Source organism: Sinohyriopsis cumingii, chromosome 2 (assembly GCF_028554795.1).
Source record: "Sinohyriopsis cumingii isolate HCF-2022 chromosome 2, ASM2855479v2, whole genome shotgun sequence".
NCBI lineage: Eukaryota > Metazoa > Mollusca > Bivalvia > Unionida > Unionidae > Sinohyriopsis > Sinohyriopsis cumingii.
In genome coordinates this window covers 29,367,213-29,385,996 of record NC_142962.1, presented here as the reverse complement: position 1 = coordinate 29,385,996, position 18,784 = coordinate 29,367,213, and the positions used below count along the sequence as shown (strand labels likewise).

Below are 18,784 nucleotides of genomic sequence, written 5' to 3'. Positions count from 1 at the left end.
GCTATGATGCCGAAAACTCCTGCCGTGGTTGTGGTCGCACAAACAGAGATCGTGGCGGCGACTGCAATTACCGGAGTGACCGCTGATAGTATTACTCCCGCGGATGCAACAACGGCAGATACTGAATAAACCGCGATGTCTAACACTGTTATGCGGCGCTTGTATTTTTTTACTTTTTGACTGGTTACTTCGATGACAGTTTTTAACTCAGATTGCCACTCACGGACTTGATTGTATCGATATTGTTGAGCATCTGGCGTCGTTGACATTTATTTAAAAATCGCTGCCGATTTTCAATTACGCGGTAACCAATTGAGGCGTTGCAGCGACGAATTCCAAACAAAACCAGTAAGATGTTGCTGTTAAACTATCGTCCTCGGCTTCAAGCATAAATGTTTCCTCGGTTCCGCTGTTTAGTATTACGGTTACAACCCCGGAATACTTATCGGTGGAATGTCTCCAAGGATATGTTGTGAAGATTTCAAATTTAGCGGCTGAAAACACAGACAACCTGTAAACACCGGTGGTTGTTGCTGTATATTTGATAGTGCTATTTTGTCGTGACCATGTTGCGAATCCCGATGATACCGTGAATACGATGTTGGTGATATGCCCGGGAGTAACTCCAGTGGGGACTTTAATCAGACTGGTTTTGTTAACGATCTCAGGAATACCCGATACGATATTCTGCTGTGTTTGTTTGATCGTGTCAATGTTGGTTTTGATTTCAGAAAGCTTCATATCGACGACTGGAGGAGGCCCAAAGAACTTATCCACGGTTTCACTAGTTTTTTGAAGGTTTCTTTGGAGTCTTTTAAACCCGTTCACGTGAACATCATACTCTGACCGCAACGTGGCTAGTTTATCATCAACGGTGTCTACGTATTGTTTGTTTGCGGCATCTTCGGGACCTTCCGGATTTTTTAGAACGGTTATTTTGTTGCCGCTCATGCTGAGTTCGCCTGTCATCGTGTCACCGGCTTTTTTCACGCACTTGTCAACACCTTTATCAATACTGTCTTTGATGCTTGCGATTGATATATTCGAGTCCTTGATCCGGCCGCCATCACTAAATGCGGCGAAGTTATCCTTGGTAGCTCCAAGAACTCTGCGAATTATATCATTCCACTTAATGTTGCTCGTTCTTAGTTTTCCTTGCCTGTCTTGAAAAATAGCAACTTCATCTGGGTCAACTCCAGCTATATTCAAAAGATTATCGACTTCATCTTTGGTCGCATATTTTGAGAGATCAACATCTGTGCCAGGTTTGACTTTTCTTGTGAAAGGTCTTCCGTAAATATCCACCATTATTCTTATTGCTGTTTTTCAAATGCTAGCATGAAAATGCCTAGCATTTCTCGATGCGGTATATTCATACACTACTCGATGCGGAGGAGTTGCTGGATTTCTTGAGATTGCATCAAGAACATTTAAAACCTCGTTTCCACAAATGGGCGGATCAATTAATGTTTGTGTTGGTAGCGTCGACTGCCACACTGGAACATTAGAAAATCTGCTGTTGAGAGTGCGAGGCACTCCGCGGACATACCTGAGAAACTCAGTTGGCGGTGCTAAACCGTACGAATCGAAATAGATAATTCCACGTGGATCGATCGCGTAAGCAACCCAGTGAGTTCCAGGACCATCTTTGTTGTCGAGATTGATAATGCCAGTTTCTGGATTATTCGGCCGCGTCGGTAATTGATCTCGCATAAATACTCCTCTGAAATGTTTTATACGCAATTTTTTAACAGCATCGAGTAAATCAAAATTAGAAGCTGGAAGCGTCAACGGCGTTAGAATTTTTTTGGATACCATGATGGTGGAGTTCCTGGTAGTCTTAGCCCTGATCCGCGAGTGGATCTCCCCTTTTTTTTCTTATACCCGTGTCCGGTTGCTTTCTTTAGTGCCATTCCAGCTGCGGTTCCAACTGCACCAAGTGCTGCTGCCTTTGCTACGGCTGGTGCTGCCGCGGCAATCAACGCCGGTATTGCTGCGAGAAGAGGAAATATTCCACCGGTTTTGGTCATGTCCTTGATAGCTGCAGCAGAGAAATTAAGTCGGACACCGGTTTTTGCTGTTAGTGCCTTATTAAAATGTTTAATCTGAGTATTAGTCAACGACAGCTTGTTTGGACCACCAACAAGTTGATCTCGTTTTAGTGTTATTGATGTCCCGCACGTGCTTGCGTTCTTCGATTGCAATTTCTTCGTTTGACCGGAAGTCAAGGTGACATTAACGTGACTGTATGACATTATATTTCAGAAACTAATCTAATTGTTACATGTTTTCTACTGGAGCGTCAATAACTCTCATTCGTCCGCCAACACCTTCAAGTAGCATTGCTTTATCGGAGAGTATGACAGCGATCGCTCTAAAACCAGCAGGCGGGCCGAGGGGAAACTCACCTACACGAGCTTTGAAGTGTATATCAACGACAGATTGTTTTGTTAGATCCAAATGTTCCAGCGAAAAGTAATAAATCGGATACAGCGTTGTAAAATCCAGTTGTGATATCTGCAACCCGGTATCAATATTTTGATCACGTCCCATAAATGTCATCAAACGATGATACGCCCGTGCAACTTCATTTCGCTCATAATCTATCAGTATATCCTCGGATGGTTCCTGATGCCCGTTTATCCGCAGCGAAACCTCAGAGACAGCAAGTTTGTCAAATATCATATTACTCTGTAGTTGGGAAGCCAACCTCGCATTTTGCTGGAGTGCAACAAAAATATGTCGCGGCGCTGATATTCCCTGTTGTGATGCTATGTGCCACGTGAACTGCCCAGCACCGGCACCTTGAATGGAATCTGTTGATGTTGTTAACCACGATATCAGTGATTTACCACCTGTGTCCATGAAAGAGAGTAATCGTTGCTCTTCAGTGATCGATGGGGACATCACTGGCATCCACAAAGCAAGCTTGAATAATATTACTTTACCGCCAGCAACACCGTCTTCTCGCCAGATGGCGTCAACGTCATCACTTTTTCGGTTAAGTACAACTGTATGATTGGCTCCAAAAATAACCTTTCTGACATGTCTGCAAAATCCAAAGATGTGAGACAGTGGAATTGCGCATGAAAATCTCCTACGTTCACCTGATAACATTAATTTACGCGTAGCAAAACCTAAATTGTAATCTGGACTAGGCCTTAATATTGAAAAATTATCACCTGGCCTGGCCGCAAATCTAGCCGGTTGTGGGTCTAAAGCAGTGCCTCGTGCTGTTTGTACTTGAATAGTAGATCTGTGTTCAGGATGATCAGAATTATCCTTAGCGAACATCATAGTCGGACCAGCTGATCTAGTGTAATCATCTGAGTATCTCGCTAATCCCAGGATTGTTGTAGCAACGTCGACATTATCCTGAATTATTTCAATTTCTCTTCCGTCAATGCTGTATGAAGCACTTTTGAACAGCGCCATGATACCGTTGTTAACAAAACCAACTCGAACATTAGCTCCGTATGCTGTATTAGCGTCAACATTTGTTACAAGTTCACCCGTGACTTCAAGAAATGCTTCAGCGGGCAGGAAATATCTACTTGTATCCTGGACTCGTAATTCAATTCGTCCGCGTTGATTAGGTACTGTTGCCTCATAAGAATAATACTGATAATCGCGCACGGACTCATCTTTTAGTGTTGGTGCATCCATGTCGAACGCTGGATCAGATATAGGTTTGAACATTATATAAAATTATTGTCTTCTAAAACGAAATCCGCTTCCTGATATCAGGCTTGTATTTATTTGTTCGGGTGTTTGGGTTACAAGCTCTGCAAGTTTTTGATTGGCAGCCTGATTTATTACTTTACTGACGTCCGCGGGCATAAGTTCAGTACTGGCCAGTTTCACCGGTGGCGGTTTTTTTGATCTACGAGTTAACCGTAACAGTCTATCCTTGATTGACGCGAATGCCTTCCCGGCGAGATCACCAACAGATCCAAGGGCTTTATCCTTGACAACATCAATAGCTTTCATCGACAATTGTTTTGCAATCGGTAACACCTTAGGGGCTATTCTTGAAAACAAACCAGTAACTGTATCACCGAGACCATCTCCGTAGGTTGCTCTGTAGACTGGTAATCGCGAGTTCACTACGCGGACTGGTAGCACACTAGCGTGTCTAGGTTGAGAATTGTGCACGATCATTTTATTTAATTATTGTTTCTCTAACTAAATTTATTAGTCGCTGTAGTAACCATCCGCGAGTTCATCAATGAGTCCCCGGTAAACGCCAATATCCATAATACCACGCTGAAATAGTCTCTGACAGATATCTGCGGCCTCGTTTATAATTTCCGGAGAGTTGTTTCCGGCACGTCTTCCTCCTATGAGAACTTCTAACCGTGATACGTCATTGACGATATTGTCAGGACAGATGTGGTTGTTATATCCGCGACCGGTGTATCCTTTTCCTGTTTTCTTTAGTTTTGCTGATGTTTTAACAATTTCATCAGTTACAGATCTTTCCTTTTTTTTTATTTTTTCTACCTTAGAGTAGGTACTTTTTTTCGGTATTTCTTTTTGTAATTTTTCTCTTTCCTCCATTAAATTTTTTAATTCATTTTGTAATTCTTTCATTCGCCTTTTCAGTTTTTCCTCTTCTGATATATCGGGGGGAGTGGGCAACGAAACAGGAACGGTAAAATCATCATCAGGAGCGCTAGCCCCCATTTGTTCAGGTGATGAAATTTCAGGCACTGGATCAGGCAGTGTCATTTGCAGGATTTGAGCTTGTGTTTTCTTCGCCGGTATTTTTGCCTGCTTTTTCATTTCCTTTTCCTGAATTTTTTTCTTCTTTTCTTCATCCCTTTCCTGCTTTTTCATTTCCTTTTCCTGAATTTTTGCCTGCTTTTCCTTTTCCTTTGCCTCCATTTGTCGGTCTCTTAGTTCCTTATTAACCCCAATTACACCCGTTTTTATAAAATTATAGGTATCATCGGTCTTAGATATTCGAGGGATACCCCGGTGTATTTTATACACATAATCTCGCCACTCATCCTGAGTCATACCCTTGCCAGCTCCTGGTTTTAGAAATTCTTGCCGGTTAGGATAATTTAAGACAATCCAAGTAGAAAACTCCTTAAGTTCATCCACGCTAGTAAGTGGAATATTTTTTATCTCAGTAATACCATCTTCGGTAAATTTATTAATAAATGTTTCCTTAGCAACTGTCACTACTCCGGCGGCACCTGGATCAACTACAGCACCTTCATCTGCCTGTTGCTGTTTAAGTTCTTCTATTGCTTGAAGTAACCCTCGTTTTGTTTTGGTAGGGTCAGCAGGATCAGGTTTTCCTACAATTGCAGTTTTAACTTCACCAGTAGCTGCTGTAATAGGCTTAAATAATTCCTCCGCAGATGTTGCAAACTCAACTCGCGCTTCTTGTCTTGCTCGTAATTTTTCTTTGACGGAATCATGGACCGGAATAAATTTTTTAATCGCGGCTAGTCGTTGTCGTGCCAATCTAGTTGTGAGTGCTTCTCCGATATTTGCCATTATTTATTTATCAATGATTTAATTCCGTTAACATAAAAATGTTTTCTCGTAGCAGCAGGGGGCGCAAACTACACCTGATTTTTCGATGATACCTCACCGTGGAAATTATGTCGGATACGAGTCGGATTTATTGAAGTAACTCGCGTTATATCAGCGGAAATACAAAGCATTTTCAAGGACATTTTTTTTTGTCCTGTATTCTGAATAGAAGGGTTTATTTCGTCGAAATAAGCCCTCTATCGAATAGTTTCCGTGGGGAGGGCTTATTGTGCAAAAAGCTTTTGGTCTGTTCGCCCCCTCTGCTGCTCGATCTGAAATCCTATATAGCTGCCATGGCGGTAATTCTTCATGCTCTTGTTATCACTGCTCTTTCTGAATGGATAGTTGTACCGACTTGACTTTTTCAATGAAATAATTCTTATGATTGTTTAGCTTGCCCTATACAACATTTATGCCCATCTGTATTTAAATAGTGTCGCAACAGCGGTCCTCTTAACAGTTCTTGTTGTTGATACTTCGCTTCAGTGGAGGTCATATCTACCTGGGCGTTTCACCTAACAGCTTCTTATGATATGTGATACAAAGGAACAAAATGGAGCCGATCAGCCATCCAACTTTTGAAAAATGTCTGCCATGGTGGACATCTTGCAAATCTTATTATCATATCTGATCTTGATGTATGTATGTATGTATGTATGTATGTATGTATGTATGTATGTATGTATGTATGTATGTATGTATGTATGCATGTAGTGTGTGTGTGTATAAAGGGAAAGAGAAGCAAATATGCGTATTTATGTTGGTATAAAATGTTTATTCCAAATTAAATTTTTTGTCCAAAAGGAAACTTAGAGACATAAATTGTTACCATTTTATTTTGAAAGTTTCAGTTCGCTTCTTGGAAAGGTTTAATGGCCATCATAGGATCTATGTTTCTTGACATAAAATATGTTTTTTCTGTGTCCAACATATCACCTCTGTGATTTCTATGGATCATTGTTAACACGACCACATCAATAAATCAGGATCAGAATATACAAACCAGATATATGTTACAAATTCTTTCCATTTTCTTTCCACTAACTCTAATATAAACGGCTGAAGGAGATATGTCTTGGAACATAAAATGCTGTTTCACATGAACGGCACTTTTTGTTGAAAAGGATGAGAAGAGAAAAGAGGAAACGTTTCGCCATATTTTGAAATACACATTTTTTTATAGAAAAAATGATTTATAAACTAAACATGATGATGATATTTATACGTGTCGCTGTCCAACAGCAGTGTGCAATATTCGTGCAAAATATAAAATGTATAATATAAGTTGTCAAAAGTAAAAGGTTTCATATTTGAAAAGCTGCTGAAATTTTTTTAATTTAAATTGAAAACTCGCCAGGAAATTTGCAACAGTTTATCATATTACGACCTGATTTTAAACTAGTTAATAGAAAAGAGCGAACACTATCAAGTTTTCGAAAATGTAACAAACAATTTATTTCCCTAGAACACAAAGTGAAAAATGTTAAAAGAACTTACGGTATTGAGAGTTAAATCATAAATTAATCCTATAATTTCTAAAACAAATCCTAATGATTAAAGTTCTGAATAAACTTTAACGGAAATCCAAATTAAATCCAATGCTGGAAGGGCTGATGCGCCTTTGATGACCTGTGTCGTAGTTATGTGTCTACAGTCTTTTGTTGAAACACAGTAATACAATCCAATAATATATCCTTATTTGTATTTCACTCTAAGTCCAAATCTACATTTCCAAGAATGTCATTTTTGAGCATTCTGTATTTCCAGAAAATAATATTCTGAATTTAAAAAAAATTGTATAAATAAGTTCTAGCCCAAATACTGGACACAGCAATAATGCATCTAATTTTGCTCAGATCTTACAGCACCAATGAGTAATTTCTAGATAAACAACATTATATAGTCCTCTACTTGACCTCAAGTCACAATTAGCATTTTCTAAAATAAACTTTACCTTACGGAAAATTTCATTCTGGAAGGTTACAAATGTTTACAAGATAGACTCTTATTCATAATTAGAAGGTCTATTACTAAACGTATAATATAAAATGTAGTAAACAAAAAGTATACTCGGCATTTCATGGGGAATTTCCAATGTTCTGGACTCAGATTAAGATAACCATGTTGTTTACAAAATTAAATCAATGATTCGGGTCAGGACAGGTAGAACATTAAATTGATTATGGTCAAGGTCAAGTCCAATATACAATTATCCAGATCAGAAAATGAATTAAAAACCTAATAAACAATGCAAATTAAATATATGTTACAATCAATGTTTCATACCTGCCCTCCATACGGTGCCTGGGGTAAATCATTCCAAGAATCAGCTTATTTCTGTTATTCTTTTGTGTCTTCTGAAGAAAGTTTGATACTTTGCGCAAAAAATCCATAATTTCTTCTTTTCCAAGCATGACATATATGTGTATGGTTTGTGCTTTCATAATTAAAAGCTAGATGGTTTCATTTTACGAAATGCAGCATCAGATACACAGTTTGTTACAATAATGCTTAAAAGTTTCAGCTCGGTTCTTGAAATAAAATTAAAATAGAGTCAACATTCTTTGAAATATCAGCCAAATATTGTAGTTGTTGTATTAAATATATTCCCTTTGTGTTTTAGAAACCACTGATTACACGACTGTGTCAACAAACATGGATCAGGATGTACAAACCACAGGTATATGTTAGAAAATGTGCTAATGTAAATGATGTGCCTATTGGTATTTCAACATAGGATATGTCTGAGAACGTATAATGCTGTCACGTGCAAAAGACGGCTTGTGTGGTTGAAGAAGGAAAGAGAAAATAGATAACATTTCACCTTAGTTTGCGATGCAATGTTTAGTTCAGAATGAAATAAATTATGTTAACATTTGACTAAGTCGTCCTATTGAAGCAATGTTGGAGTAAAATGTAAAATTGTCAACAGTGAAAGGTTTCAGGTGTAAAAAGCTGCTGCATTTTTAAAACGTCAAACTCGCTTGAAGTCTAGCACGGTTTAGTTTTGGAAACGGGTTTCAGAAATAGAAAGTAACGTAGCACTTTAGAACATTATACCTAGAACATTTATATTAAACAGATATTTAAGAAAGAACCAAAGATTTACATTTATGTTTGCATAGTGCTTCATGTCACATTTATGTGCAAATCTTGAAAATATATTTCCGCATTGTTGTAAATAAAAACAATAATTGATTTATATGAGTATCAATTGTAATAATGTAGCCGATAAATATATCATTAACAGTAAATGTACACAACGAATGCAACTGTTCTTTCTGACTAAAACTTAAACATCAGAATAATTAACCAGCAATCAATCAAAACAGAAGAAGCTCTGTAACAGTGGTATTGTCAAGAGTAAAAGATCTTTCAGATTTCTCCTAAATCCATTAGCTGATGCACAATTTCCAAATATTGATTTCACTCAGGATTTTATTATGTTCTGTCTTCTGAAGAAATATATACACAGTTATATAATTTGTGATGATTTTCCATGCATGTACCATATCATGTGTGTATGAATGTGCGTATAAATCTAAAGTAAATTATTTAAATGGCGGGATACAGTTTCAGAGAAATGTTTACTACAGTGATTGTAATTTCATACAGCTTGACTGTAAGGCACTGACATATTCAAAATTCAAAGTTTTACAATTTATTTTACATTTAACAAATCTTTTTTTATGGGTCATAGATCACACGATCAGATTAGAAAACCAGGATAAGGACACGGAAAGATCAGGTATATGGTACAAAACAATTCATTTTGTTTCTCCCTTTACCCTAATAAAAATCGCCTCGGTTTTCGGCATTTGCAGAGAAGACATGCCACGGGATACAAAATGGTTTTCATACATAAAAAAAAAAACACCTTGTTGAAAAAGAAAACAAGAGGTAGTGTTTTACCTTAATTTTAAATTAGCTATTTGGTTCCGAATATGTGGACAGAGGAAACGTTGTATGCCAAAGATGCAGCTGTCGGTTAGAAAGTCGTTTTAAAGTCTAACTAGTGATAAAGAGAGGATACTTTAAAACGCAGAAAAATAAGAACCTAGATGTTTCCTCGTCTTAACATTATGTATTATGTCACATATATATGTAAATTTTCTAGAGGTAATTTCCGCAGTTTTAACTAGGATATATTGATTTTATCCAAAGCCAATACTTTGCGGCTAATTATGTCTGTGATAGTAATATGCCTATATATATATATATATATATATATATATATATATATATATATATATATATATATATATATATATATATACTAACTTTATCTTTATTGAGAAAATAAACAATTTTACCATCAAAAGATGGCGCACTGATATTGAAATTATTGATATTTAAATTATGAAAATGAATGCAAGTAGTCTGGCTCACAGTTGAAGTTCTAGTTACAATAAAACTTCAATAGTAACATCCAAGAACCCCAGAACAACAGTTATATCTTAGATGTATTTCAAAAACAAAATAAAATGTCTTTCAGATTCGTCCCTAATACGATACCCGCTGTACATCACTCTAGGAATTGGATTTATTGTGTGTGTTGGTTTATGTATTTTGAAGAAGTTTAAATGCTGGTAAATATATTTTGCTTCTTTTTTTATAAAGAAATTATTTGCGCTGATCGGATCTAAACATTCCTTCATTGTGATTATAATGACTTAGCTGGTAGTTTCATTAATGTATACTATACATAAAACTTATCATCAATCGAGATGGGATTCGAAGAAAATATCAAATTTGTTAATGAATCTTTCTTCGGATAATAAATGTTTTTAATATGATTATTTGTTATTGACTTGAATCTATTTTCAATTGACTTACTGTGGGCAATATTTATGATTATTTATAACATGCTTCGAGACTGACAATACCGAACCTACAATAGTCATTAAAGTTCAGAAATAAGGTTAAGTATGAATTCGTTCCCCCTTTTGAGATGTCAATTAAATGTATATGATATAATCTGTTTTCAATTAATTTCAAGCGATAGTTTAATTATTTTATTTTTTAATCATAAATGGTTCATGCTGACCAGAGTCGAATGAGTGAAGTGTAAACAAGAACTGACTAGCGTGAGCTATATAGTATGAGTATTTAAATGGTGATTACGGCTGTGTTTTATTTTGGCTAAATAAGACTTCTGGCAACAGCATCAAGAAAGAAACACTGCTTTAAATCTGCGACAATTAAAAATTCCACCTATCTGAAAACACTGTGAAATAATATACAATAGGGATTTTTTCCATTAGTAGACATCGAAATGGCATAAATATCGTAAAATATAATTGTCAAATCATTCCAAAGGTAAAGCTTTTATCCTCCAAAAGGTGGGTTTTTTTATTAGCCTTGTCTTCCAAGTGAGATGTTAAGCAAGCACACTAAATTATGGTAATATACGTTATGGCAAACACACTAAATGATGATAATAGACATTACAGTAAACACACTAAATTATGGTAATAGACATTACAGCAAGCACACTAAATTATGGTAATAGACGTTACAGCAAACATAATAAATTATAGTAATAGACGTTAGAGCAAAGGCACTAAATTATGGCAATAGACGATACAGCAAGCACACTAAATTATAGTAAAATAAACGTTAAAGCAAAAGCACTAACAGTAATAGACGTTACAGCGAGGACACTGAGCTATGGTAATACACGTTAGAGCAAATGCGCTAAATTATGGTAATAGATGTTAGAGCAGATACGCTAAATTATGGTAGTAGACGTTATAGCAAACACGATAAATTATAGTAATAGGCGTTACAGCAAACGCATTAAATTATAGTAAAATAGATGTGACAGCAAACGCATTAACTTGTAGTAATAGACGTTACAGCAAAGGCATTCACTTATAGTAATAGACGTTACAGCAAGCACACTAAATTATGGCAAAAGACGTTATAGCAAACATACTAAATTATAGTAATAGGCCTTGCAGGAAACGAACTAAATTATAGTAATAAACGTTACGGCAAACGTACAAAATAATAATAATAGATGTTACTGCAAGCAAACCGAATTGCAGTAATAGACGTTACAGCAAACGCACTAAATTATAATAATAAGTGTTAAATGTCATCAGACATCAGTAGACGTCACCCAGAAATATAACGCACACGATTCATTTTTACTCTTGTCAATTATTCAAATGCAAATAAAAGCAAATTTTAATGTTAAATAACTCGACTAAGTCGATTACACATTTAAGTTAAGAAGAGTATGAACGGTTATCGTTCAGTATACATTTTGAAGTAATGTTCCGATGTGTGTGTGTGTGTGTGTGTGTGTGTGTGTGTGTGTGCGAGAGTACGCGTGTATATGTCCGTACATATAGTAAATAGGCGCCGTTATTATTTGTGAAACCAGACCGCTCTGGTAGCCTAAGTCTTTAGAGCGTCCGCCTCGGAAGCGGGAGGTCGCAGGTTCGATCCCTGGTCGAGTCATACCAAAGACTTATGAAAATGGTACTAGCAGATGCCTCGCTTGGCGTTCAGTATTAATAGGTCAGTGTTAGGACTGGTCGTTTTGGTGTCAGGATAATGTGACTGGGTGGGACATGATGCCACATGTCTGCGGCATGATGTCCCAGTACTGGACATCGCTATAAATTGCCACACTGCGGACATCGTAGCGATGTGACTCAAATTGTTAAAGCAATGTTAAAAACCCAAAACACACACACATTTGTGAAATATGTATTGACTGAATTTTCTACTTTTTAAAAACAAATTTTCGCTAGGAAATATTGTTTTTTACTTTTCTTGTCATAGCTGCCAAGTGCCAGAGCTGAAACAATACGTCTCAGTTCGTGATGAATCGGACGACAAAAAAAACTTAAGAACTATTTTATAGAGAATAATACATCTTTTAAAAATATGAAGTATTTCTTTTACATAGCAAAGTTGTAATTAATTATGAGTTTTCCTGTGTGTAATTGCTAAACTCTAAAAGTTAAAGCATGATGATATAATCAAGTTCTTACCAGCTTCGTCCCAAATAATAATTTTGTTTACGTAGATATACATCTGCAGCTTGTTTAGGAAGGATTTCAAATTTATTTATTTTTTAGTTTTGAGTTGCAGTCAGACTTTTAGATGTATTTTCTTTCCTAGGCCATGTGTGGACGGAGTATCAAACACTAATCTTCAGTCAGGTTCTGATATAAACAGCAGGCACGAAAATCTTCAGTCACACAACTCTTCTCAGCATTACTGGACAATCGTGAGCAATGCAAGAGGTGAAGTTTGCACTGCGCTTGAGATGGATATTAACATGGAACATGATGAAAATATCTCTCGATGTCACCATAATCAATCAGATCTTGAAGCGTACATCCATCAGATTGATTCGGATACCTTGGAACGCGATCGAAGCTGTTCCGTTTCTGTGGAACAGGATGGATATATCAATCCCATACCTTCAGTACCCGTAGAACACGATGCATATATTGATCTTATTCCTTGAGAACCCGTGGAACACTTTGAGCAGATCGATCCCATTTATTTCCACATCATATAACTTAATGGATATACTTATCAACTGCATTCATATTCCCGTGGAATCCAGTCGATATGTCGGTCTGATGTCTGCAAATCCAGTAGAACATAGTGGATATTTTGATTCCATAGGACTGGACGGATGTATCACTCCAAATCCTTTCGATTCCTTGTATCTAGATAAATCTGTCGAACTCAATCATTCAGATCACGTAAACCTCAATGGTCATACTGATCCATGTGATCACATAAAACTCAATGAGTATACTAAACCGACTTATACAGAACTCTGGAACTCACAAGTAGATTGGTCCAATTTCCCATGTATCTTCAAACTGAAGCGTGAGGAAACCAACATAGTTTACAGGAAAGAATGAACCAAATCGGTCTCGTTTGCGCATTATTCAGTCAGTACTGGTGTACCTGAAGTAGCTGGATTAAACAACAGAGTCATAAACATAAAGTTTAAGAATACACCGATTCCCAAGTCAAAATACAGTCCCATTAAAACATAATAATTGCTCAGTTGAGCTTTAAACATTCATAATGATTATATATATATATATATATATATATATATATATATATATATATATATATATATATATATATATATATATATATATATATATATATATATATATATATATATATAAACTAAAGTATTGAAAACAGACTCACACCCATCAATATAGCTGAACTAGCAGTCGTTTTTCTCGACATCTAATCAAGTACATTCTGTTCAGCTTATGTGTTCGCATAAAAAGCCAAAATAACAACAACAACAAAAACACACAAAAACCTACTATCTGCTCAAAATGACCAAACGTTCGACAAAAGACTTCGAGTACTCGATGGGCACTTATGAAAAATTGGATACAGAAACAAAACTATATATATATATATATATATATATATATATATATATATATATATATATATATATATATATATATATATATATATATATCGGCGCCGTTCAATATGTTAGCGAAACATTCGACTTTGTATGAACAATGAATAATTACAAAAGATACACGAGAAGCAAGGTCAACACTCAACTCGCCAACCATTTCAACTTAGTGAGACACTCGTTCCAGTCCCTTAAAATGGTGCCCACTGAACCAACTCACAGTCGGATTGACAAGAAGCTTGGTGATAAAGAGGAATACAGGATGATGTAGATGCGAACACATGACGAATTTGACTTAAAGGAAACACTCCAGTCCAAGAAAATGGTTTAACAGACCGTGTCTGTGGGTTTTTTTCTTGTCAGTTTGCTCAGCTGTCTTGACTAATATTATCACGTCTATTATTAATATTACTATTCGTGTCTTGTTTAAGTTGCATTTGAAAAGTTTATATTTAAGATTTAAGAGTCCTATTAAATTTCTTCGTGTAAGTTTCTGTACTTATATTTTTAGAGATTTGTCTTTAATTGGTCCCTTGTGACTACTATTGTGCTGATGTGCATGCAAAAGCAGTTATCTTCCAAGGTTTTAATTTTTGTTTTCAGTTCTTTCTATTTTTTATATTAAGAACTTTAATTTAATATGTGTCGTGTGGCAACAGTTGTGCCACTATTGTCCTGATCTATCTTGTAACCCAGGTGATATAACGGTGACAATTTCGCAAGTCCAGGAGCTTAAAGAGTAGGGATTCAGAAATAAACAACAAAACTAGCTGTGACTGGTGTATTATGTAAGATTTGTACTTTTTATCAGGCTTAAAACGTTGAGCTTCTTGTCAACATGTGAGATTATGTTAATACATATTTAGATTATATTTTGTACTTTTATGAATTTTTTAAAATGTGATACACATTACTGAAAATGTGTATGTTATGTTGGATAATTCTTACCCATGTTTAGTTCCAGAAGAGTTATCTCTCTTAAATTAACAGAATACCTAGTTCCAATCCGCTTTAAATCAGATTTCCACTGTTATACATGAAGATCTGACAGCGACCGTTTCGGGGTCAAGTTCTTGTAGCCTTATCTTATTAATATAATCGCTAATTTTACCAGCTAATCAGATGAAGTCTTACATCTTCGGGTTTGGAGATTGAGCAGTGCGGATGAAGAACATGAATGTGTACCGAACGATATGATTCACTTTCAGATTTTGTAAAGCTACATTTCTATTGGCTAATTCAGATGCCACCAAAACATGACCCTTAAGTTGTCGTCGTCCAATCTTCACGTTGGACAGAGGTGATCTGATTTTAATCAGAATAACCTAGCTCTGTCCTTGTCAAATGGACAACGGAATACCTAGCTCTGTATGTCCTTGTCAAACTGACAATCTAACATTTCCGTCTAGAACAATACGTGACACGCACACTAATAGTTGCAGAAGATATATTTAATTCACCAAACATTAACATTAAGGTCAATAAATAAACAATTGGTTCCTTAATACCAGGTGCACACATGCATAAATACTTTCCACCTCATTCCATTAGAATGCAAATACTTTATCTTAGTTTTTCTTTGTAATAATTATCCATGATATAGAACTCGAAGCGAATAATGCACCTCGATATATTGTAGATGGTGCCACATAAAACACAATATCTTCACACTGACATAAAGAACAAATTCACCGCAAAGAGATTGCTGCTGTAGAGCTAATACAGTACATATCGTTTGCCTTTTTCTTAGAGAATGGATTTCTTCCTAGACATACTTACTTCTAGTTATTGGGTCTGTTTCCCTTTTTTCTTTACTATAGACCTTTGTGTTACTTCTTAATAACGTTTCCTCTGTGTGCTGATATGTAAATATGTATTATTCTACACTACACGTGTCACGTTTATTGTATCTATGTAAGTCATGATCCCCTGAGAAGGACACACACACGCACACACTTTGTAATTTTTTAATTTTGCCTATTTTGTATATTACTGGATCACAAAGTTTTCATACATCGTTTAACATTTTATTTTTATTTTTATTTTGCTGGCATACATTAGTTTTTCACCTAATTCATTTATGTTACCATAAATTGGTACATTACTAAATCTCTCTCTGTCTCTCTCTCTCTCCTTTGTTGAAGATAATATCATGTAGTGAGTCCACTGGAACATTCTTAAAGGTGCCACTGTGCCTTGCATCTAAAGGCTTATAAGTCTGCTTTTAAATAAATTGATACTATTTTCATAATTTAGCTATTAAAGAATGTTTGATTCATATTTTAATTGCATCTGACCATTAAATTATATTACATACATATAACGCTTGTTTTGTTGTTTTAATCCAAATCTTTTAATCCAACTTGACAGCAATAGTAGTATCAGGATCGAGCTTTTGAGGAATTTTTGCAAAGTGCATATTTTGGGATTGTAAATTTAAATTTGTATAATTTTAATAAAAACGACGACTTTTAGCATTACAGTATTGTATAATTCAAAATTGTATGCCTTTAATAAAGTCTATCATTGTTATAATTTTATTATATTAATACAAATTGTATATCTTCAGTAGAGATTACTATTGTTCTTATGTACTACAGCATTTGTATATTACTGTGTTTCTTGTATATTCCAATAAAGAAAGGTAGCAATACAGTACGTACAAAAGAAAAACTATTTACACTAGGAAATTCCCCGCCGCTAAAAAAAAAAAGGCATAATGAGAGAAATTATTAGTCAGAGTCTAAGTTTTGCACTGTAGGCAGTTTTTGACGAGATTAATTTTTCTTGGAAGCGGAATGCAAAAAAGAAGACTTTTCGTGATTTTTCGGAAGCACGCACAGCCATCCGAGTTCCAAGAACGCGTAGGTTGAAGCTGAGTGTTGCAAGCCATGACCTATTAAGGACAAAGCGAATGTCTGTCAATATAGGAAAAACTATATGCACATTCCGCTCTCGAACAGCCTAGTCAGAATGGCTGCGTTGCAGACGTCATGTTCTGACTTCCTTTTTCCGGGTAAGAGAAATATAATCAGTCCTAGTTTAGAGATTTTTTCCTAAGTGTCTTAATACATTGACAATTGAGAAGAAACATGTTTAGAAATATTTCACTTACTTTTTAAAGCGTTTATATTCTCGTATTATTATAAAATATTAATTTTTTAAATATAGCGTTCATGGATTGTTTAAAGTTATTTAGAATGTGTGTTAATTTATAACTATATAATTGAATATAATATAAATGGTTTGCTACCAACTTAATGCAACATAATAATTAATTAAATACCTCTTAAAATTACATAAAATAATATTTTTGTTTCTTTAGACCAAACATGCAATACAATACTTTCACTTCAAATAATTTGGTATTAGTTTGTAAAATGTAATTCTTAAGCATTTTTGGATTAATGGTAACTTATTCGGCATTTAATTCCAAATACAGAAATTACAGAATGTGTGAAGTTGGTTAGCTTAAAACAATATAATAATTATATTATATATCTTATATCTATTATATATGGGATATCGATATGATGGCGGCAGTGTGGCAGTTTATAGTGATGTCTAGCACTAGTGCATCATGCCGCATACATGTAGTATGATGTCCCACAAAGGCACATTATCCCGACATCAGGCCGACCATGTCCGAACACTAACATCTTAAAGCTGAACGCCTAGTGAGGCAGCTGTTAGTACCGTTTTTGTAAGTCTTTGGTATGACTCTGCCGGGATTTGAATCCGCGATCTGCCGCATCCGAGGCGGATGCTCTAACCACTAGGCCATCGGGGCGGTCGCAGACTTATTACTTGATGTTGGTATTATATACGTTTTTAATTTTAAAGAAAATTCCCCGACTTTTGCTGTCTGTAAATCCACTATACACTGGTTCCGTATCTGTTCTCGGAGTGGTCGGTGGTTTTCCGTTTCCACCAGCACCATTCTCAGCAAGGCTATGCGAATTATTTTATCCTCAATAGTCATCGAGTCGAGGTTATTATTTGTACTGCGACTAATGCCGCGATACGTTCCGAATAAATACATATTCGCGAATGTAATTGTATTGAAATTACTTTACCAGCACCGGTTGCTCTCGTTATAGCCACAACAACAGTTTCGATTGGCGTGCATAGAAGAATTGCTCAGGTTGCAATTCCTGCAAGACCCAGATCAGCGGTTGTTACGGCGGCGATTCCACAAATTGCATTTGCGGAAAGACATGCACGGTTGTATTTCACAAGTAGAGCTGTTCTATAGGCGATTCCATCTTCCAGTTGTTGCTCCACGTCAATTATTTTTTCATGTCGGTAATATTGAGGGTCTATCATAGTTTTTTTTCTATTAATATTGTAATCATGAAGTACAACTGCTTGAGAGACTGACATCGCGAAGTACAACTACTTGACAGGCCTACCTTTATTAGGTGCAACATGCAGACACACTTCTATCCAGTTACCCTTATTACTGGGACAACTGTCATAAAATTATGTAAGATCTCTGTCTGAGGAATATTTAAATATCCGGCGTTTGTACGTTCTGGAGTTGACCGCCATATATATGTACCACACTATGCAGAAGCGGAGATAAAACAGAGTTGACTGAGAACAAAATCAACCAATTAGGACACGTTCTGTATATAAAAAGTTCAATGACATTGGGACGCAATCAATGCAAAGAAGTACACTTTGGAAAAATTGAACTATGCGGCAAAACATGCCGTCATAAATACTGTAAATCTCATTTGCTCGCGTTACATGCTGGTAAAAGTGTTCGATCGTGTCGTAATTGTCGTATTGGAGTCA

The 18,784-nt window shown here is 35.9% G+C and overlaps 1 protein-coding gene across 1 annotated transcript in view; it reads left to right on the top strand.

Moving 5' to 3' along the window:
• The window catches only part of LOC149804542 (contactin-2-like), a 58,554-nt gene extending 42,247 nt beyond the window's left edge, over positions 1 to 16,307 (top strand). The window contains exons 8-11 of the mRNA XM_089933065.1: positions 8,174 to 8,230; positions 9,251 to 9,298; positions 10,046 to 10,139; positions 12,688 to 16,307. Coding sequence (XP_089789191.1) covers positions 8,174 to 8,230; positions 9,251 to 9,298; positions 10,046 to 10,139; positions 12,688 to 13,039 — 551 coding nt within the window. The 3' untranslated portion in view covers positions 13,040 to 16,307. The remainder of the gene's footprint in view (positions 1 to 8,173; positions 8,231 to 9,250; positions 9,299 to 10,045; positions 10,140 to 12,687) is intronic.
• Positions 16,308 to 18,784: the final 2,477 nt, after the last annotated feature.